Source organism: Natator depressus, chromosome 8 (assembly GCF_965152275.1).
Source record: "Natator depressus isolate rNatDep1 chromosome 8, rNatDep2.hap1, whole genome shotgun sequence".
Classification (NCBI taxonomy): Eukaryota; Metazoa; Chordata; order Testudines; family Cheloniidae; genus Natator; species Natator depressus.
The window spans coordinates 11,998,120-12,022,160 of NC_134241.1; the positions used below are offsets into that span (position 1 = coordinate 11,998,120).

A 24,041-nucleotide genomic window follows, 5' to 3' on the forward strand; every position below is an offset into this window, starting at 1 on the left:
GTAAGTACGATTCCTCAACTGAGAAGACTGGAGTTACAAAATCACAGCTTGACATGGAGCGATTAACTCGCACTACCTTGCAGCAATGAAAATCTCCTTTATTGTGCCATCTACTTTGAAGTCTGTTGTAACAATCTCATACTAATTAATACGATTCTTTTTGAATAGGCAAATGTAATGGCAAACCTTACAATCTCAACCTTGCTGGCTTTTACTCGTGACCTGAGACAAAATTCCTGAAAATTAATTTCAGCTTTGTACCACAAATCTGGTGTCTAGGTAATACTGTATATTGCATTTCACTGTGCACTTTGCACTGTGTCCAAAGGAGGGAAAGGCAAATGAAGGAAAAAATTGTGACTTAATAATACTTTACTGACTTATTGTTAATTAAATTCCATACTACCAGTATGAGAAACAAAGTTCAGCATGCTAAAAGCATGTAAGCTTACAAAGCACTCCAAAAGGCATTATTTGTTATGTATAATTTCACTCAGAAACATTTGGAATGGGTAGGATTTCTACAGTTTGCATTTAATGCTCAGGGCAAGAGCTACCTTGTAACTATAATATTATTTCTTCAAAAACGAAGCCATGTCAGATTTTAAAATATTACCCAGATTCACAGAAAATTTGTATCAAGCTGCATTTTTCTTTGTTACTGATATTTTATATCAGTTACTCAGTAGAGAAAAAAATCATCAAGAAGCACCCTGTCTGAGTTAAAATCTCACTTACCAACCAGAATAGGCAGCTAACTTCCACCTTCCTCTTCCCAAGCATATTTGTTTAATGTGTGTTATGCTCAAAAATGAAAAACAAAGTTGTCAATAAGAGGTTTACACTAAATGAAATGCCTATTTAAAGGAACTGGACTTCTTTTTTATTTACTAAACAGGCAGTGTGCACCTAACCAAAACAATTAAATAATACACCGAAGCCCTCAGGAACTGAACACCTGTTAAAGCAATCGGTTACTTAAAATAATAAACTCTCTTTGCTGTGCAACTGAAAGGACAATGATAATTTGACTTGTTAAAATAAATGCTTGGTCTAGCAACTTGATGTACTGTAATAAAACCCTCAAACAAAATACTATACAAACTAGTAATAAAATACACTTTGGGCCCTGTTCCGACCTTTTGAATGTATATACCTGAATGTTCCGTTACCTCACTTTACTCACCTTGATCTTTTATACTTTACAACGTTCTGCCACTCAGATGTTAAAAATGTTTGAGCATATATTGCTATACCAAAACATATGGATATATAAGCACTTTGTAAAAGCCCAGTTTAAGAAAAGACCTAACTTTAAATACTTAACTTTAAGCATGTGCTCAAATCCCACTGACTTCAATTTTCAGTTGGACTTACAACACATGCATAAGAGCTTTCTTGAATAGGAATGCTTTCCTGAATTGGTGCCCAATGGTACGTCCATACTATAGATATTACACAGTTATAGACACAGCCTACACAGACAGAAAGGGTCTTTCTATCAGTGTACAAACATCACCTACCCAGATGAAGTTAGCTATGTCAACAAAAGTCAACATAATTTTTGGTGTAGGCCAGGCCAAAACAAATAGAGGAATGCAAAGGAAATTCACTAGTTATCTAATTATGTCACATCAGAAAAAAAAATCAGGAATGAAGAACAAAATTCTGCTGGTTTTCCAACTATTTCTTTCACTTCCCAAAGAACACAGATTTCACTCTGACCATGAAAAGACAGTCCACATTCCAGACATGCAGTTGAGCTATGTAAGAGCTAGGTATTACTATTGTTAGGATGGATGAAGAGAGGAAGCAGTTGGCCCTATAACCACATCATCATCAGGGATTTTTTTTTTTTTTTTTTTTTGGGCAGCACAGGCATCTCTCAATGTCAATAATTCAGCTATGTTAAAGCAGAAAAAGGGTCTGAAATTATAAATTGATGGGAGATGAGAAATGAGAACTGCAGGTCCAATCAGGTAGATCATTTGGTCCCACTGTGTGTGGCTGAAAGCACTCTGGCCATGGTATACAGCCATACTGAGACAAGTTTTCTCTCAAGCCTTCAGCAAGTTTCTATAAAACTTCAGGAAAGGAGATTGTATAGTAACCCAATGACTCCATTGGGAGTTTTGCCTGAGTCAGGGTTGTTAAGCTCATAATTTTTATCCAATTGTAATATTTTAATAAATTGTATAAAATGTTTTTCATGTATTTATTTCAAATCTAGTGATGATTCATTCTTTGAAAGAAGAGTATGGAGAGAAAGACCATCTTCCTAGACAATACAAGAAGGCAGAAAAAGAAAAGACGACTTAAAAAAAAAACTGGTTTAGAAAGTTACCATTTCTTACATAATATTTCCAATTTTCCTTATGCAAAAAGTTATGTAATCAGTACAAATTACATTTAATTGTATTTCACTTGCTATTCTTGATATTTGAACAACTGGTGAAATGGGGCTAGAAATACAGAAATGAACAAAAAAAGTGACAAATTTAAAATCAGATTATTAAAAAAAAAGTGGATTAATTTTATTAGCAATATTTTGCATAAGGCTACATGACCTACAGTCAGTATTTTAAGCTGTCTTGAAAAACTTTTGGTATACTCCAAATTTATGACTAAGTGCCAGATAGTATGTATAATACAATATATTGGGGAAACTCCAAGGTTTTTTTTTTTTTTAACCTACAAATGTTCTTTCCCTTTTGTAGAACCCACCACCACACACACACACCCCTTTTGCAAATCAATACATGCTTGAAATAGATGCAGTCCATGAATGGTGAAAACTGATTGTAGCCATGCAAGGGATTTTTTTTAAACATTAAAAAAAAAAAAAAGATGCATCCAATGCGAGATAAAATATGGTCCTTTGTAAGAAAGATTAACATCTGTACACTTTTATTAGACTAGACATTTTACAATCGGTATGTAACTGAAACCAACCTAAGATTGTAAAGCTAATAAAGTTTTGCCTCCAAATGCCCACTTCTACCAGGTGATAGAGATTCCTCTAACAATACAAAACACATATTTACATAGCTATTGCTGTTACCATCCCAATCAAGATTAAATCATCCAGTCCACGAAATTAACTATTTTCCACTCAGAATCCCAGTGACAGAATGTTTCCTTGTGAAGCACCACCACGAACAATTCTCGGGGGGGGGGGGGGGGGTGCTGAGTAACAACCCCCACAACCTGAGCATACTCAGTACCTCACATGACAGGGCCCAAAATTAGAACCCTGGCTCCTAACGGAACAACCTGTGCTTTACCAAAACAATTTCACACAAATCCCTCAAAGGATTCAGCCAGCTCCATGTTAGTTCAAGACGTAAGCAAGTTTTAATCTCAGTCAAACAAAAATTAAAGGAAGAAAATGGCAAATGAAGGAGGGGAGGAGGCAGTCCCCAAAATACATTTAGAGCTGGTTTACAGCTTTATGAAAGACAAATGAAAAATTATACTCACATCGCACTCATCAACTGTGGGTCTGCCAGTGGTTTTTCAGAGCAGATGTAACATTTTAGCAAAATGCGATTGTTTGTGAAAGAAATAATTCTGATCAAAAACTAAATTGCAGCCAGCGCAAGCTCTGTACTTTGTCACTCTAATCCATTCTGACAGGAAGCAGTAAGTGCAGATTCCTACTGTGAAAGGAGCAGATGTGAAAGGTCAGCCTTGGCCTGGAACTTCAAAACCGTTAACGTGTAAAACAGTGTGCATTAAAGCCTGAAACAGCTAACCGCTGGATTAACGGATGTCCGCTAAGTAGGTCTGATGTGCTTTTGGCAAGTAATGGTTAATTTTTAAATAGGTTCATTGTAATTTTTTTTATTTTACTTTTTACCTTTTACCAGCCAGAATCCATTTTTAATTACAATTGCAGAGTATAATATTCCAAAACATGCCTTTTCTTTACTCTTTGGGGGGGAAAGCCACTATTGTAGAAAGCAGTTTACAGTTATTAATAAGGTCATGCTCACCATTTCAAAAGCAAGGGGATGCAAGAGGTTAAACACTATCAAACTGGAGACAGAACTTGCCATCTGTACTGAAATTAGTATCTTATCAGTTCCCCTACATTCATAATAGCTATCCCAGGACATTACACAGTTACAAGAGAGCAGGGTTCCTTAACTGAAAAAGTAAAAGTGATCCTGAATGAAGATATTCTTGAGAATACAGGGAATGTAAATCTTACTGATTTCCCCAACAGTACTGTTACAGGACTTGCCACCACTGTGTTAACAAATCTAGGAGAATTCCAAATTTTAGTTAAAATCAAAGTCAACACGCTGGCATTTGGTATCTTACAGGAGTGAAGGAAAGTCTTGCCTCCACAGTGGCATAACCATTTTCTTCCCTTATTTCAAATGCAACGGGCAAGCATTAAAACAGCAGTTACGGATTATGTAGAGCAGCCAATAGTGTGACACTTCCATTTTCTTTTTCAACCTAAATGAATACTTGTGAGAAGTGAAAAGTATATTTACAAAAATCTTTAGCCAGTTCAAATTCAACCCCCAGAGACAATATTTCCAGATTAATGGATGAAAATTAAATGCTATAATAATTTTCACTTAAGTGATCATAAATCTACACTAATCTTTTAAGAGAAGCAGTGGTAGAAGAGCCACCTGCAAAGTGGACCAAAGGTCAGGAGGACAACTTCCTGGTCCTCTTTAGAATAGCTAACACAGGTCTAACTGCTCCAAGAGTGGGCAGCGCACGCACAGTTAATTGTAGAAGAGCCTCTTCCCCTTGGAAATACGCTATTCTTTCTTTATTTGTATTTTATTTTTTACCATAGAATGGAGGGAAGGAAAGAGCTTAGAACTCATATTTCCTTGATATTCTAAGTCACAGTTAAGTTTTAACTAATAACAAATTGATGTCAACTTCTGTTTCTAGAGCACCTGGAGAATAAGAGTCTTGAACTTCTACATATCACCCGTTAGCTGTGGCTGTCAGGCCTGCTGCTCCTGATAGATACTGTGCATTTTTACAAAACAAAATGTTAAATTAAGTTTACCTCAGAAATAGAATTTACAAACATAAAAACCTCTTCCTACCTCAAGAAAGCGAAACACAAAGGTATGTTCTGAATTTTTACTGTCATCATGATTAATTTAAATATCAATTAATATAATAGTATTGTTAATTTTAATACTGTGGCATTAACAATAATATTGCAATAGTGCCTACAGCCACAAACAGGTTGGTCTCCATTGTACAAATAGTCTATGCCCCAAAGAGCTTGCAATCTAAAAGACAAGACGTAATGGGAGGGTAGGCAGTTAAGTGGGATGTGCATAGTTCTTAGCCATTGACTAGCAGTGATCACAACTCGCCACCTGCTTGGTCTGCAGTTTTCTATATGCTTTACAGCAGAGGTGAGTTTTGAAGAGGGACGTGGAGGATAAAGAGGTGGCTTGAAAGATTCTTACTAAGCTTTCTCCACTCACACAGGGCAGCACAACAGAAAACTTGGAAGTATTTGTCGGAGAAGCGGCTGGTTGAGGCTGGCATTGCTGGCGCCCATTGAAAGTGGGCACAGACTTTGCGATAAGGAAATAGCTCAAATAGGTACAGTAAGACTAAATTTGGGTGTGTGTGGGGGGGTGAAAGTAAAGACAAAAGTTGCCAATGTAATATGATGATTCAATTATCTACAAGTAGAAAAAAATGTTGGTAATTAAAAAAAATTTAGACTGAACACTGAGGCAGGAGACATCCTTCAGTCTGTGTTTTGCCCAGTGGCCATGACAAATAAGTAAATAAATACAAAATATTTCCCAACTCCCAGCAACAAGGAGTTAATTTGTATCCGGTAGCTCCTGACTGACCACTGACATCACACCAGACTCTATAATTAGGCAGCATTTCTCATCAATAAGAAAACTAGTTCTGCTAGTTAACTGGTAGTATTACTGGAAAGAGGCCGCACTGACTAGTACACCATTGTTGTCTCTCTGTCTTTTTAAAGCCAGGGCAGGAGAATCTTAAATTTTCAGATGAATGATCTCCAGAGACCCTCCATTTATTTTTCATCCAAAAGTCAAGCACGCCAGCTTTTCAGACCCAGTGCCACACTAGGATATGGGTAGGTGGAATGTGTCCAGTCCCACAGCTGGAACTTGACTCTAAAACCTTCTGACTCAAAGGCAAGAGGGTTATTTACTAAGCCATTCACAAGTATAACCATAAGGCAGGTGTGATTGCATAAAAATATATTTTTACTAAACTATGTTTTGACCCAGCTGAGCCAGCTCACTCTCACAATTTTAGCCTGAATTAATCTTCGTGAGGCCTGAAAATTTTACTGTCAGTTTCTAATAAGGAAAAACAACAAACAGGCAGATAGACCAAAAATTCAATATTCAAACCTTATTTTCAAATACAAAGATTTTCTCTACTCTGTAAACCCAGTCAAATAATTGTGATTTATAGCAAATCAGTTATTGTATTCATAAATGCAAGGACATTAGCAAACAACATACCTACCAAAAGAAATACGTTCATAATTTTGCAGGTGTACAAATCATAGCATATGGGAGAGGACTCAAAGAATACTGGGAAATGAAGCAGTCGAGGAAACACTATATGAAAAACAGCACCTACCTAGGTGGATATAAAACCAATTCTTTTCATCCAAGAGGTAATCTAATGCAAAAGTCTAACAGAGGGGCAAGTAGTCAACAATCACATTAAAAATAGTTAACCCACCAAATAACTGAAAATTGGTTTGTCTTTTGATAAGCAAAACTGACAATAATGGACTAATGCTGCTCATTCTTTGAGGTTAAACACAATTGACATAAGCTACACCTGAAACCAATCAGGGCTGAGGCTTTGAGAAGATTCACACGCGAGGACTAAATTTGTCACAAATGGGTTGGTTTCCGATCCTAATGTAGCCAAGTTGCTTTACTCTGACCTCCATTTAACAAATCAACTTAATGGGCAATGGGAGTGCTATAAAACTTAACAATGGAGTGATTTTAACTTTTAAAATATAGTTATGAAGCAAAATGTTAGAGAGCTCCTTCAATACTGGAAATCAAATTAAATCTAGACATTTTTTAACAGTCTTGACAGATATAATCCTAGTTACCATGTAAATTTATGGTAAGCTGCTGTGATATTAGTCACAGGTGCTACTTTTAATATATGGGCTACATCTGGCTGGGAATAAAATTTCTCAGAGGACTGAAAATGACCTCACTAACAGTCAATGGGGAGGGGGGATAAGACCACTGTAGCATACAAAAAGCTGGAGATATGGTCCACAACTGAATATTTGACATAAAATTCAAGTTACCTCCGCAGATTGTAGGTTTATATTTTCAATACATAAATGGCGCAGACATATTTCAGTCAAACAGCCAAAATATTAAATTCGTAAAACAGCTATGAAATACTCTGGCTATGCACATAAAAACAAATTTTCCAACCTGTGATCAACAGGGAAGACAAAGTGATGTGCTGAGAAACTGAAAAAAGGAAGTATCAATACAGATTAAGTTCAGGAGTATTCAGTATTATTACAAAGTGAGTTAAACTAAATTAAGTGATTACAGCAACTAAAAGAGCACTAATTCATTAAGAATGTGTTCCCTGTATCCCAATTCCATGGGATTTGGTAAATTTGTGAAGTTCTTCATGGTCATTAATCAAGGTGAAGGTACATATAGAAAGGACTAGCACCAAGGGATTGTCACCAAGTAAGAAGATTAAACTATATAAAGATCATAAATCGCATAGCCAGCAAGTTAGTTTTGATATACTGATAACAGGGACCATCCATTAGAGAGGACAAAAATAAATACGCCCTAGCACAGTTAAAGCAGAGTAACTGGAAATATAGAGAGCACATACAAAACAGAAACTCTGCTTGCAGTGGATGCTTTCTGAGTTTTGGGTGTTATTACTGGTCTGGAGAAGGAGAGTTGGGATGTATAACAATTTAATGGAAGATCTACAATGATTTAATTTCTTCTGAAATAACTGTTCAGAAGCTGCGCAAGTCTCCTTTAAACAACTAATCGAAGAGACAAGATTTGCTACAATTCTCAGGATCCATGAGCCCTACACAGCAGGCAGTCTCCCTGCTCTTTTCTCCAGTTAAGAGTTTTATCTTTTTACTTAAATAGGTTCTTGTGTCACCTGAATGCAAAATGTATTTAAAACAATTTTTTTATAAAAAGATCAGACTTTTAAGATGGGATATGATAACCCGCTACTTTGTATAATAAATAAGGGTATAATTCTGTCATAGAGGTCATGGATTCCGTGACGTTCCGGGACCTCTGCGACTTCTTCCGAAGGGGCAGGGCTGGAGCAGCTGTCAGCCCCAGGCCCACCAGAGGTCAGCCCCAGGCCCAGGAGAGCAGCAGCCCTCAAAGCCACCGGAGCAGCAGCCAGCAGTCAGCCCTGGGGCCACTGGAGCAAGGGCTGCAATAGCAACGGCCAACAGCCAGCCCTGGAGCCACCAGAGCAGGGGCCGCCATAGCAATGGCTGGCAGTCAGCCCCAGGGCTGAAGCAGTGGACAAGGCTGGGTCAGCCCCTGCCACAGGAGCAGCGGTGGGGCTGGTGCAGCTGCAGAAGCTCAGCGTCCAACAGTGCTCCAACTCTAAGTCTCCCCCGCACCAGGGAGAGGTCATGGGCTTCTGTGAATTTTTGTTTATCACCCACTAACTGTCCCTGACTTTTACTAAAAATCCCCATAACAGAATCTTAACCTTAATAATAAAGGTTCAGTCACTGAACTCTTGTACACAAGCATATACACTTCACCTATCTAGAAACAGCGTGATGGATAAAAGATTAAATTTATTAATTAAAATGGCTGAACCCAAAGCGTATGTCTACACAGCAACTGGACACCTGTGGCTGACCCGTGCCAGCCGACTCAGGCTCGCAGGGCTATTTCAATGCAGTGTAAACTTATGGACTCAGGCTACAGCCCAAGCTCTGGGACCTTCCAACCACACAGGGTCCTAGAGCCCAGGCTCCAGCCCGAGCCTGGAAGTCTACACAGCAGTAAACAGCCCCGCAGCCTGAGCCCAAAGAGTCCAAGTCGCAGGTGTCTAGTTGCTGTATAGACATACCCTATGCAAACAAACCAGAAACAGCTTTTCCTCTTTTTCTTTCAATAGCAGTAATTTTAGGTGTTCCATCTAAAAAGCAGTAGGCAAAACATTTTCAGATGGAAGTGACTCGTCCTTCTGCACTTTAGTGGACAGGGATTCAGGAATTTAGAGTAATGCAGAACATGTTTTATTAATTTAGATGGAATACCCCTGTATAAAACCAGTCATTGCCCAAGATGGTGTTAAACAAAGCTTGGGGTTTGGTATACAGAGACCTCAGTCCGCTTAGTACCATGGTGCGAACACCATTAAAAATCATTATCTTTTTATTAAAGAGAAAAAGGAAAAACAGTTAAAGCATTTTAAATATTAAGTATTAAATAAGGCTTTCATTTTAATAGGAACAACCTCTTTTCCCTTTCCTTTTAGCTGGAGAGAGTTTTTAGAAGGAAAAATACTCAAGTTGTTTGACAGTCTCTTAGATAGTACCAAAGATGGTAAAAACCGTCCTGTCAGGGAAAAGAAAAGACGTTAGCTAAGATTGGCTGAAGCTGTTGTTGAAGTCTGATCCTGTTTCATCCCAGATGGGGTTTGGGATTCAGCGGAAGCCTGTAAAGGTGGACATATCATCTGGGTCCCTCTCTCTGGCCTGGTCTGGTCAGGACATCTCTCAGGATCAGAATGACAAAGGCCCGAAGTCCCAGGAGATGGTGGAAGTGGCAGCCATGCTGGTGAACCTCACTCTAGTAGCCAATTTTTATCCCTACGTCTGTTTCTTTAAGGACCCACAAAAGGAATGGTGAACGGAATAGTCCATGTTCCCATTATTTTGTCAACCAATTAGGTCTAGTTTCCCCAAACACTAATTTTGGTTCACTGATTTCCGGTTCCAAACTCTTCTTACTTACCAAGCATGATCTTAACACAGTCCTTGTGTTATAACAGTATGGTTTTTTTGTTTGGACTAATTCAGTCTCTCCTTTGTGCGTCATTTCCTATCAACCTTTGTTATAATAGGTGATTGTGACCTCTTATTAACTTTCACATACTTTTTACAGTTGAGCTCACAATAAGAGTAACTTTTTGTAGGCCAAATTATAACAGATCAGATACAGGCCAGGAACCTTGAAGTTTTGAACAGTTTGGGGACAATTCTATTTTCTCTAGACCAGAGGTCCCTAAACTTTTCAGTCATGCCTCTCCCTTACCCCTCTGTTCCTCGCTTCCGCGGGAGCTGGGGCCAGGAGCAGGGCTGTGGTTGGGGGAGGCACGGATGGGGTAAGGGGGCCGAAGCTAGGGCTGCAGCTGGGGGCAGGTCTGGGGCCGGGAACAGAGCCATGGTCAGGGGCCAAGGCTGGAGACGCAGCCGAGGGACCAAGGCTGGGGGCAGGGCCGCAGCTGGGGCCCAAAGCTGGGGGTGGGGCTAGGGCCAGGGCCAGGAGCGGAAGCTCCAGTTAGGTCGCGGTCAAGGGCCAAGGCTGGGGGCAGGGCTAAGGGTGGAAGCCTGGGCCGGAGCAGGGCTAGGTAACACTCCCTTCCCGCCCCCCATGGGGGCTGGCCCAGGCCCTGCACCATCTCCCCAAACGTTCCTTCATGCCCCCCTGGGGGGCATGCCCCACAGTTTGGAGCCCTCTACTTTAGACGACAAACTTTTCAACTTTTTCTTTCTGCCAGAGATTTCAGTAAATGAAGAAAAAAAATGTATTAGTAAACATTGCTACTCAGGCTCCTGAAGTAGTGACAGTATTTTTGTAACTCATTAACTCAGACTTTTTCTTTGACAAATTGAAATGGATTGGCTGCTCTATCAGTGAGTAATAGGCATTTTGTTTCAGTATCTGTCACTTGGGAATAGAAATTAAGAGCCTTTAAAACATGTTTCTTTTATGTAATACAAAGTGGCTTGAAAGCACAGATAATTTTTTTCTTTTTCTTCTGCTATCTCTCTCCACAGCCCCATTTTAAAGGGCAATAGTCTCACACATCTGTAGCCTGCCAATTCACACAAACAGAGGGCAGAAGAACGGAGGAATGATGCAATGGGAAAACAGACAATGACAACAGTGTTTAGGGTGACCATATTTCCCCATGGGAAAATGGGACACTGCACAGGGCTGGCCCGAGGCCCCCCCTCTCCCTATGGCGCTGGGCTGACAGCCCGAGGACCAGTGTCTGGTGTCATCATTCACCTGCCCCCAAGTTCTTCCACACTCCCCTGGGGGGCGGGGGAGGGAACGCCCCACTTTTTTGGCAAACTGGGCATTTCATGGAAACAGACTTTAAGGCCGGAAGGGACCATTATGATCGTCTAGTCTGACCTGCGCAACGCAGGCCACAGAATCTCACCCACGCATTCCTATAACAAACCTCTAACCTATGTCTGAGCTACTGAAATCCTCAAATCGTGGTTTAAAGACTTTGAGGGGCAGAGAATCCTCCAGCAAGTGACCCGTGCCCCACGATGCAGAGGAAGGCGAAAAACCCCCAGGGCCTCTGCCAATCAGCCCTGGACGAAAATTCCTTCTAGACCCCAAATATGGCAATCAGCTAAATCCTGAGCATGTGGGCAAGACTCACCAGCCAGACACCCAGGAAAGAATTCTCTGTAGTAACTCAGATCACACCCCATCTAACATCCCATCACAGGCCATTGGGCATATCTACCGCTAATAGTCAAAGATCAATTAATTGCCAAAATTAGGCTATCCCACCATATCATCCTTTCCATAAACTTATCAAGCTTAGTCTTGAACCAAGATATGTCTTTTGCCCCTACCTCTTCCCTTGGAAGGCTGTTCCAGAACTTCACTCCTCTGATGGTTAGAAACCTTAGTCTAATCTCAAGTCTAAACTTCCCGATGACCAGTTTATATCCATTTGTCCTTGTGTCCACACTGGTACTGAGCTTAAATAATTCCTCTCCCTCCCTGGTATTTATCCCTCTGATATATTTATAGAGAGCAATCATATCTCCTCTCAGCCTGCTTTTGGTTAGGCTAAACAAGCCAAGCTCTTTGAGTCTCCTTTCATAAGACAGGTTTCCCATTCCTCGGATCATTCTAGTAGCCCTTCTCTGTACCTGCTCCAGTTTGAATTCATCTTTCTTAAACATGGGAGACCAGAACTGCACACAATATTCCAGATGAGGTCTCACCAGGGCCTTGTATAATGGTACTAACACCTCCTTATCTCTACTGGAAATACCTCGCCTGATGCAACCCAAGACCACATTAGCTTTTTTCATGGCCATATCACATTGGCGGCTCTTAGTCATCCTGTGATCAACCAATACTCCGAGGTCCTTCTCCTCCTCCTCCGTTACTTCCAAGTGATGCGTCCCCAGTTTATAACAAAAATTCTTGTTATTAATCCCTAAATGCATGATCCTATTTTCATCCTATTACTATTACTCCAGTTTACAAGGTCATCCGGATCTTCCTATATGATATCCCGGTCCTTCTCTGTATTGGCAATACCTCCCAGCTTTGTGTCATCCGCAAACTTTATTAGCACATTCCCGCTTTTTGTGCCAAGGTCAGTAATAAAAAGATTAAATAAGATTGGTCCCAAAACCAATCCCTGAGAAACTCCACTAGTAACCTCCTTCCAGCCTGACAGGTCATCTTTCAGTGTGACCCGTTGTAGTCTCCCCTTTAACCAGTTCCTTATCCACCTTTCAATTTTCATATTGATCCCCATCTTTTTCAATTTAGCTAATAATTCCCCATGTGGAACTGTACCAAATGCCTTACTGAAATTGAGGTAAATTAGATCCACTGTGTTTCCTTTGTCTAAAAAAATCTGTTACCTTCTCAAAGAAGGAGATCAGGTTGGTTTGATACAATCTACCTTTTGTAAAACCATGTCGTATTTTGTCCCAATAACCATTGACCTCAATGTCCTTAACTACTTTCTCCTTCAAAATTTTTTCCAAGACCTTGCATACTACAGATGTCAAACTAACAGGCCTGTAGTTACCCGGATCACCTTTTTTTCCCCTTTCTTAAAAATAGGAACTATGTTAGCAATTCTCCAGTAATTCTCCAATACGGTACCCCTGAGTTTACAGATTCATTAAAAATGTTTGCTAATGGGCTCGCAATTTCATGTGCCAGTTCCTTTAATATTCTTGGATGAAGATTATCTGGGCCCCCTGATTCAGTCCCATTAAGCTGTTCAAGTTTGGCTTCTACCTCGGATGCGGTAATATCTACCTCCATATCCTCCTTCCCATTTGTCGTCCTACTATTATCCCTAAACTCATTAGCCTCATTAAAGACTGAGGCAAAGTATTTGTTTAGATATTGGGCCATGCCTAGATTATCCTTAACCTCCACTCCATCCTCAGTTTAGCAGTCCCATTTGCTCTTGCCAATTGAGGATAAGCTGGCAAAAGCAAATGGGACAAATGCCCAGTTTTGCCAAGGAAGTTGGGACATCCAGGACAGGGCTTAAAAAGGGGACTATCCTAGCCAAAACAGGACATATGGTCACCCTACCTGTGTTAGATGTTTTGCCAATCAAAAGAGAAGCTGTAATTGTAAAAAAAAATATCTGTGAACATGGCAGGATCAGTATCAGTATCAGGTTGGACTGATGGCTGTCTCCAGTGAAGCTGGGACCATGTATGATGGCTAGTCTTCTTGCTGAGCCATTACAGGATTCTGCGATTCACTGTGGACAAGTTTGAAGTGATCAGGCACCATGATTTTCTCATGCCTTAGTCCCCCCAGCTGCCCCAGACCTGTTTCTGAAGCCAAAGGTCACAAGATCTAGTACCAATGCTACACACCTGCAGATGACTGGGGGCCAGAGTGTTTGGCAACTGCTACAACCAAAGATTACTTGAGGGATTCTGGTGGTTGGACCATCAACTTAGAGTAGCTATTCTGAAGTGTACAATCCTGGCTGGGCAGTTCGTTTTCATCCTTATTCATAATTATTGTATTTTAAGTATTATACAACTTAGAGCACCTATTCATAGCTCTGTAACTGAAAGAAAAAATACATCATGTTTAGGGAGGCTAAAGGAGAAACTTGCTTGTCTGTATTTGGCTGGGGTCTGGTAATATGGGTAGGGAATGGAGTGAACAGCAATGATTATAATACGGCTATGAGGAGAAAGAGGAAAATAACATTTCAGACATAGAAACTGCCTAAATGAGGGATGGGGAACAAGCTGCAATGGACACCAGATGCTTTTCTTTCTGGGCAGGGTTGGATGGAGGACACTATGTACATCAATATTTTTTCAAACCAAGACATCACGACTAGCATGCAATGGCAATTACAGCAGAGAAAAGGACTGACAACAGGAAGTACATTCACTGACTTATTTTAGGAACATTTCAAACTGTTTTCCAACTCATTTTCTGAAAATCACTCTCAAAAGCCCATTTTTATAAAATCTATCTTCAAAAAAACAAACACCATCAGCAGTTCCAAGTGAAGTCCTGTAATAAAATAATTTCCCAAGCCAGAAGCGTAATTTCTGATAGCTTTTAATCAAGTTAATCTCAGCCTGAAAGCTTCAGGAATCTAAATAACTCTCTCATTTCACAGAAGTTTCATTTCATTCTCCCTCATACTGAAAATAATATACATAAACCAAGTTCAAGTCTACGCATTTGAGTGACTTTATAATAAAAACTCTGTTTATATTCTTAACATCTGTTGACATACAGAGTCTTTGTAAACCTGGCATAGATTTTAAAGCCACAGAATTTTCCATGCATCATGCCCATTATCTGTGGGAAGCAATAAAGAAACAATGAATACATTAATCATACTCATATCATCTGCAAAACATAAATCTGAAATACCTTTCATGTCAGCTTAACTGCTCAGGTTTTTGGGTTTGTTTTTTTTACACACCTGATTTTATGCCATCTGTAAAAGGGCAGGATGAAGATCACAGAGGAAACTGTATTTCTTGGCTGTCTGACTTTTACTAAATATTCACACTAAGTTCTGCAAACAGAAGATTTATTAAATAAAAGAAGTTACACCTAAAAGTCCATGTTTATTAAAGGACAGCATATTGACTGCAAAACTCTACAAAGCAGGTAGCTAGCTAGCTCCATTTTTGGCACTTTTGTTTCTCTGATCTGTAATATGCTTTTGAAACGTACCAATAAATAAGTAAATGTTGTGTGGGGACCTTAGTAAATATAAGCATTGGTAGATGAATTAAACTATATCAGTTCAGTTTATCTTCAGTGCCACCTTCCCAGGAGACAAACATTTGCTCTCTAACTCCAGCTGCAAACATGCATGCATTCTCTAGCCATATTCCACCTTAAGTCATTCCCCAAGGCTAAGAGATCACCAACTTATTCTACAGCCTGAAATTTCAAATGGCGATGTTACATCACCACAGCTGCCCCAATTTTCTAAATGCTTAAGGCCAAAATTCTGCCCTTATATAGATGCATGTAACCCCCTTGACCGCAACGAAAGCAGTGTAGACAGTTTGGCCCCTGTTAGTTTACCTAGTGGTACACACAGCTGAAAGTGCCAGAAGTTTTGAATTCTTAAGCCAATTTCCAATCATTCATAGTAATGATAGCTCTTACGTAGCCCTTTCCATCTCACACTTTTAAGGGTCAAGCAGGAATGGGGGCACACTGAGCATCCACCAATATCTTCCACCCAACTGGAACAGACATTTCAAAAAAGTACCATTTTAAGATGATATCTTTGGTGGGGTGAGACCTAGCCAATTCTGAACCCAGAAAAAAAAAGACAGACTATTAACTTTAGGCTTAGTATACCGTACAGTGTACATTTAAATGTATTTTGACTTTCCACTTTAGCATCCTCTTCATGTCTCTCTCTCGGACTTGCAACTTTATGAATAACTGACTAATTTCTACCCTGTAACATTTCAAGGATAAAGCCTTAAAAAAAATCAACTATTTAATTCTCCTTCTGACGTCTTCACTGCTCTAAGTAGCTGGGTTTTCCAGATTTCTATTACAGGACTGTGTTTGTTCTCATCTCTTTGGTATATAGTCCATTGCCTAAAGATGATCAGCAGAAATTATTTATTTCACTTATTTGCAATATGCAAAGGCTACTTTATGCTAATTTTAAAAAAGCATTTCCAGCTATGCTGAGCCAACAAGCTCTCCAATTACACTGTCGCATGGACACTTTCAAGAGTGCCACCAGCGTGAAAGCGTGAAAGACTACATTTGATGCAGAGAACTAGCTATCCCTCTGTCCTTGGCTTTCCAGTTCTCCCATTCAGGTCTCATGTAAAAGGCCCCCTCATGGTTTTCCCCTCCTTCATTGCCTCATTATTTGTTTCGTTTGAAGTTGTTTGTTTTGTACTATTATTAACTCCCAGGTTTAAAGTGCAATCCAGGAAAAATGTATTCAGGGCTCCACATGTGACATTCTGTACCTGCTCCTGCTCTGTATTGTAGCAAAGCTGCTCTTTTCTCCCTACCTCACACACATTTTAATCTAAGTTCTCTCTAATGGCTGCAATTTCCTCACTATGACAATTAAGTATTTGAAATATTAAAAAGGGTGGGCATTGCAAATTGTCATTTACACATTTCACTTCACAGGGTCTCCTAAAGACCTTGGTCTGGATTATACTATGGCCATGAGAACAAACAGCACATTATGCAGCACTAACATGCTTCAGTCTACAAATCTAGATAGACATTACACTGCAAATACAGTGTGGTGTGGATGGGACGGAGGTGAAGGGGAAGGAGGAGAAGAAGTATCTTCAGAGGAATATGGCATCTTTAAAAAAAAAAATGTAACCTTATCCTTCACCCCTGGGAGAGCATAGCCCTTTCAAAAATAAAGTAGGAACTGGGAATTATCTTCATCTGTTCCCATTCCACACGTAGGTTATCATCTGCCTAAAACTGTAAGATTAGATGATCTTTCACAGCTAATCTTTAGTATATAACAATCTACTACATTTTGACCAGAACAGAGGATTATTAAATTGACTGTACCCGAGCAATAGAAATGAGGGGAAGAGCAGTAGGAGACCTAAACAAACACATTTAGGGGCAATTTTTCAAAAACATTGGGTGGATATCTACACACAAACATGTGCACAACTGCAGAGTCATATGCTACAAGGCGAAGCTTTAACCTTTTGATAATGTGACCCTAAATCTGCATAAGACGATCCAAGCTAGAATAAAAATAGGTCACTGATATAAAAGGTGTAACAAATATTAGTAAGGCCAGATTTTAAAAAAAGAGCAATGAGAAAATTAAATAAGACATAACTGAAACGAATATATTTTCTCCAAATAAACCCAAGTTTAAGGGCACCGAAATGGGAAGGATATCTTAGGATTAATTCTTGTCTTATTTAGCAGGGCCATAATACAGCTAATTATTGCTCTTCTAACTTGTCTTTTTTTGTGTGCATCTCACTTATTAATCAGAAATCAAATTTTCTTTCCGAAATGAGATATGGTAACAAGAATCTAGTTGACAATCTTATCTTAAGAAAATATATTAAATCATAGTTAGCCATATGGTGCCACCGATTTTCAAAGCAGATTTCATCTCTGATTTCAAATTTTAAAATTCTTAAAAATTGATGACACAGCATGGCCCAGGGTTTTGACTTAAAATTCAAGCCCAACAGGGTTTACAATCTGCTGTATCAAAGGTAGCCTTACAGAGCGTCTATTGCAATTCATTCAAGACAGTACCATAACTGTCCCTTTCTGTATAAAAGGTGAGTTTTATGACACTTCTCAATTTTTTCCCCGAGTTTGGTAAATAACTGTGCTTTCATTCTTATTCACCTTTGTAAAGTTCTTGATAGCAAATATTTTTATGATTAAGTTAGGAGTGCTAGTAATAACAAAGATATCAACAGTAAAATTCATCTTGCCTTACCATGGAACAATGCCAATAAAGTCAATGAATTACACCTGGGTAACTGAGATTAGAATCTGGCCTGATAATTTCAGTGACACTACTGACATGAGGAAAGCAAACAGGAGTTGGTCCCAGATACTCCTAGGTTTGTGGATGTGAACATCTCTTCACTAGGAACACAATACAAACTAGGATAATTACATTTCCTTTTATATTAGGAATAATATATAGCAATAGTTACCTGATTAAAAGTTTTGAAATTGAACTCTTTGTAGATGGCATCTCTTTCACCCAGCTCAGACCATCCTGAAGCTTTGAGGTCAAGTAAAACTTGGGTCCTTTCCTCTGTTGTCAACCAGTGAGACTGTGAAGACTATAAAGAAAAAAAAATACATTCCAGAACTGGGGTTAATGTCCTCTCATTTCCTTACACAACAATAAGAAAAATATGTGCTGAAATTATGATTTATGTATTTCAAAAATATAATCCTTCAGGACAACAGAAGTGGAAAATTTACTATGTGGTTTTGTTCCACTTTATAATTTAACAGAACACCATCACTTGCCAGTTAACTGAGCCATGAAACACAACTATTTTGGTGAATTAACTTTGGTTACGTGCTTGCATACAAGAGTTTTTTACTCTTTTGCTGGGATGAAATATGGACTCAGGAATACCTTTGTCCAGTAGTATTCCTACTTTCATTTATACTAGACCTATCTGAATTATCCATATACTGTGAAGCTTGAAATATATGATGACAATCCAATTTTGCCATGTTCCCCTCATTTAAATATTAAAGTTAAACATAATGTACAGTAATTAGTTGAAGTTAAAAGGGGCATATCACCTGAAATACTAAGCATAACCAATTTTAAATTAGAAAAGCATAGATTATACCAGAAATCACTGTGTACTATGTATAATTATTGTACACTGTATTTCCTAAGAAGAAAGTTTAAAAAACAAAAAGCAAGATTGTTACTATTTGAGTTCAGTAACTATTTATAAATGTTTCTCTATGGCATTGAAAGGAAAAACAATCTGGCACAAAGGATATGTGCTACCCCCAATTTGCACACAAGGCATTCCACAGACAGCACTGAGGAGTTCTGTATAAGGATATGAAGAATGGTCCCCTCTCATACCATTACAAATCAGAAGTAACTCAATTAAATAGAATTCCCACTAAAAGGCCCAGACTCAGCAAGGTACTTAAGCATTTGTCTAACTTTAAGCAAATGAGTACTCCTCCACACGTTTAATATTTAAGCACATGCTTAAGTACCTTGCTGAATCAGGACCTAAAACAGGTATGAGGTCAGAATGAGACCTTGAGAGTAGAATAAGATCCTAAAAGTTTACTAAATTGCTCCCTGAAAATACAGAACACACTCCCTCCCTCTGACAGAATGTATGAGATATTAAACTGATACTATACTTGATCTTAGCTAAAATCCAAGTATTTCATCCAAAGGTCGATTATCCAATTGTCTGTCCCTGGTCACAGACCCATCCCAAACTCATTCTAAGAACACAACAGGTAGACCAGGAGCCCTTGTGTCACCTTAGAGACTAACAAATGTATTTGGGCATAAGCTTTCATGGGCTAAGACCCACTTCATCAATAGGTAGAACAGAAATTCTCAGTTGCCTTTTGTCTTTGCATATATTAATAATCAATCATCCTCATTTTGTGAAAACTTACAGACAATTAGCTGAACAATTATCTACCAAAAACTGCAAAATAGAATCTAAGATGGGAGTTCCACCCAATAGATCTGCCTTTGTAAACAGTTTTTATTTTGACCGTTTTAAAGTGTGTGGTTACTTCATTCTAGAAGTGCCAGACCATGTGTAGTCCACAGGCTATGTTCTCAAACTTAATTATACACTCATTTGGCAATGCTGATGTGAACTTTTTTTGAAAATATAGTCTGCTGTGTATGTGTATACAAGTACTGTATCTTTGTACACATCTTTAATATAAAAAGTTACCACTTCACCACTAGATGGTGCTGCATGTCAAATCAGAAGTTAATTAAATTACTTGTAATTAAGCAGCAGAAAGGTTTTAAGATTGTTCCTTATTACTGAATGATATTGGCACAGAAAGTAATGATAAATACACATGCATCATTTAAAGATTAAATATACATATTACTATAACCTAGTAATTAACTCCACGAAGCAAAATATAACACGTTCACTAACCAGGAGGATAAAAGAGCACTCTGTACAAATGCAGTTAATGCAACTGATTAAACAATTGTTTTCAACTGGATTCACCCATTCTAACAAACAAGTTTTAAATATCCAAAAACTAACATTTCAATTTAGTCTATCTAGCCTTCCGTATAAAATATTTGCCTTGCTTTAATATAAAATTAATGTTTCACCAACATATATATAAGTGTTGCTACAGGAACATTTATTGATTAGAATTTCCCTTTAAGCCTGTTTTAAAGCATGTACAAATAGTCTCTGGGCTGAAATTTGTCATGTTTATAGTCAGCCAGGAGGTAAAATTATTTTGTTTCGTTGGAGATTTTTCTGTTCTTACTTTTTAAAACCAGTTAAGACATTTCAGTTGTTTCTTGAGGCTTTATCCAAACCCCACTGGAGTAACGGAGAATCCATCCATTTCAGATTTGAACATCAGATTTTAATAAATAGATTTATTCTGGTTTGCCACAGGCCTGGTCCTCAGTGCACACCAGCTCTTTTGACACTGAAGAAATTTTTGCTTAGAAATAATGGTCGTAAAAGTCAAGTTCTGCATTCTGGCTGCATATACACATGTGCACCTGCCACTGACTTAAAAAGTTTAGTAAAAAGCAGTATATGGAGCACATGCTGATTTATTTTAAGACAACGTTAAGGAGGTGCAAGGCTCCAGAAACATGCTCACATGTGTGTATCTGTGGTAACACACAATGAAGCACAGTGTAAACCCACTGAAGAGGTGGAAAGATACAACAAAAACAAACAGAATATGGACACTGAAAAGTAAACATAAGACTTAGCGTACAAAACCAACCCATTATTTACTGATTATATCTTGTCATATGATGGGCCCTAAACTAGTTAAAAAATAACAGCTTTATTTGAAAGCAGTCCATGAAAGAAAGAGAGGAGTCTGATGCTGAAGCATCCATTATCCTGTATCAAAGATCTGCGTAATAAAATATGTTCTGGGGGAAATGGGGGAGCTATTACCTAATTTTGCATATACGATTATCTATTACTTGATGTCAAAATCAGACTGCCTATGCTCTATACAGACTGAAATGCAGGGGATGCAAATAATCATATCTTCTGAGAGAAGAGGGGGTAGATCCAAGACTGAAACAGATTTAAATTTTTTTTATTAAAGCTAATGTTAAAATTATAATATTAGGTTAAGAAAAGAGTGTCTGTACATCTGGGTATAGTGCTTAAATTATGTGAAAGTACAAAGGCTGGTTTAAAAGTCAAACAGTACATATAGTACATAATCAGCAATAACCTACATTTAGATGAACATTTAAAGCAGGAGTCAGCAACCTTTCAGAAGTGGTGTGCCGAGTCTTCATTTATTCACTCTAATTTAAGGTTTTACGTGCCAGTAATACATTTTAACGTTTTTAGAAGGTCCCTTTCTATAAGTCTGTAATATATAACTAAACTATGGTTGTATGTAAAGTAAATAAGATTTTTTAAATGTTTAAGAAGCTTCATTTAAAATTAAATTAAAATGCAGAGCCCCCTGGACCGGTGGCCAGGACCCGGGCAGTGTGAGTGCCACTGAAAATCAGCTCACCTGCTGCCTTTGGCACGCGTGCCATAGGTTCCCTAGCCCTGATTTAAAGATACAGTTTAGTTATTAGCAATACTAGATAAAGAACGAATTCAACTATCCCAAGGATAATTCCCAAAGAATTACCATACTCCTGGTCAGGATCATGGCTCCCAGGCTCATGCAGCATCCCAATTTTGGTATTCCTTTGGCTCAGCAAATTTACTACTCTGCCTAATGCATACTTGATACATTTTTTTCATGCAGTGGCTTTTAAAGGACACTGTGTTCAGAGGAATTAGGAGATGAGATGGCGAGGCTGGGTGTGAAGAGCATCTGGGGCAACTGGGATGAACTGGGCACAGCCTGAAAGCTCCATCAACTGGTTTGCCCAGGAAGATCACATTCAGACAACCCGCACAAGATAATTTTCACTTCTTTAGAGCCTTTCAGTGCAGTGCTGCAAATATGAGTGAATTACACTTCTGTAAAAAGAAAAGGAGTACTTGTGGCACCTTAGAGACTAACCAATTTATTTGAGCATGAGCTTTCGTGAGCTACAGCTCACTTCATCCGATGCATCACTTCTGTGCAACCCTAGGAGTTAGGTATTATTACTCCCACTTTAAAGATGGGTAACCTGAAGTTCAGACAAGTCAAGTGACTTGCTCAAGGTCAAATTGTGAATTTGTGTCAGAGCTAGAAATAAAACCCAAGTCTCCTGATTATAAATCCTGTGCTTCCCAGTATCATATCCACATAACCCACCCGTTCACATGTTCACAGATATGAAGAACCAAAGCTGCTTCTCACATTGACAAATCATGAGCTTTCAGCTGGTAAATGGAACATCCAGGTCAGTCCAGCAGGAAAAGTTTTTTGATGGGTAATCAAGCACGTAAGGATTAGGATAATAATTTCTTAGTGTCCCTAGTTTGGGGGGGGGATTTTAAAAGTGCATTTGAGTCCCTCACCTCCCACCACTTTCCCCTGAATATTTAGTTAAACTAAGCGCCAAGAGTTGGGAGAACTTTTTAAACCAATTATTATTTGTTTCAGTGTGAATCGCACCTGGCACATTATTGGTGATAGACAAACAGTAAATATTAGAACTGCTCAAAACAGATTACGCAACATTTTGCAAGGCTGTTGTTCACCCGTCACCCCATTTCTCTGTGGAAGTCATTCTTGCCTGCCTTCAGGGGCTCATACCCATCTGATCCCCAGAAAGTCTCCTCCTTACCCACCTAACCTGGCCCCTTATCAGGAAACAAATCGAGCCAATTTGCGATGCTGTGACTGGAAAGTATTTTTTCATGATAGCTGCATTTTGTGTTCCACAATTAAAATCTTCATTTAAAAAACACAAAAACAAATTAAGCATCAAATCCTTATCATAGCAAAGGAAATCACAAACGTAGAGGTATGCACCCAAATCTGCAGACAGCATGAAACAAAAGCTCAGGCAGATGTGAAGTGCCATCTTTACCTCAGCAGGCAGTTGGCTCTGAACCCTAATGATGGTGATGTAAGAGTCCAGGCAGTTAGCTCTTTCACAGCGCAGAAGGAAAATGAGGGATGATCCTATTATGACGCATCCAGCACAAGTAACATCTGGAATGGGGTCCCCAGAGTGCGGAACTTGGCTTAGGGCTGAGCTGAGGAGAGAAGACCGGGACTCCCGCTCCCAGGGGGCTTTCCTCTGTCCTCAGCCCCTGCCACCCGGGGGACTCCCGCCTGCCCAGCCCTGGAGAGCTTCCTCTGCCCATGCCGCCTGCCCAGCGCCTGGATGGCTGCTCGCTTGCCCCAGGATCTCTGGGGAGCTCCCCAGGTCCGCTGCCCTCCCGCACCCCCAGGGCAGGCCCTGCCTGGCCTCTCACCATGGCGGAGAGGTTCCTGCTGCCGGGTCCCGAGCCGCCCTGCCTCGCGCCCGCCGTCGCTCCCAGGCGCGCTCCGACCAGCGCCAGCCGCAGCCCGACCCCGCCGCCTCCCATCGCCTCAGCGCGGCCGCGGCCCCGCCCCCTCACGGCGCGAAGGGCCCAGTGCAGGGACCTACGCAAGTGCCTGCGACCGTCCCAGCGCGGCCCCTCCCTTCACGCAGCCCAGGGAGGGACACGGGCTCGTCTGCGCCCGGCGCCCCCGCAGGAAACCCGTCAGGGGGTTCCCCCAAACCCCGACAAGAATGGTACTTACCCCCTCATCTGCAGGGAGCTCCCCTGCGCTGGGCGAATGGTACTTACCTCCCCCCGCCCCCCAGCTGTGGTCCATGCACCTCTGCTGCAAAAC

General features: G+C 39.8%; 1 protein-coding gene across 1 annotated transcript in view; it reads right to left on the bottom strand.

The window, feature by feature from the left end:
- PCBD2 (pterin-4 alpha-carbinolamine dehydratase 2) overlaps positions 1-23,760 on the bottom strand; it is a 35,542-nt gene extending 11,782 nt beyond the window's left edge. Inside the window, exons 1-2 of the mRNA XM_074960423.1 lie at positions 23,636-23,760; positions 18,218-18,349 (exon numbers count right to left, since the gene is read on the bottom strand). Coding sequence (XP_074816524.1) covers positions 18,218-18,349; positions 23,636-23,749 — 246 coding nt within the window. The 5' untranslated portion in view covers positions 23,750-23,760. The remainder of the gene's footprint in view (positions 1-18,217; positions 18,350-23,635) is intronic.
- Positions 23,761-24,041: the final 281 nt, after the last annotated feature.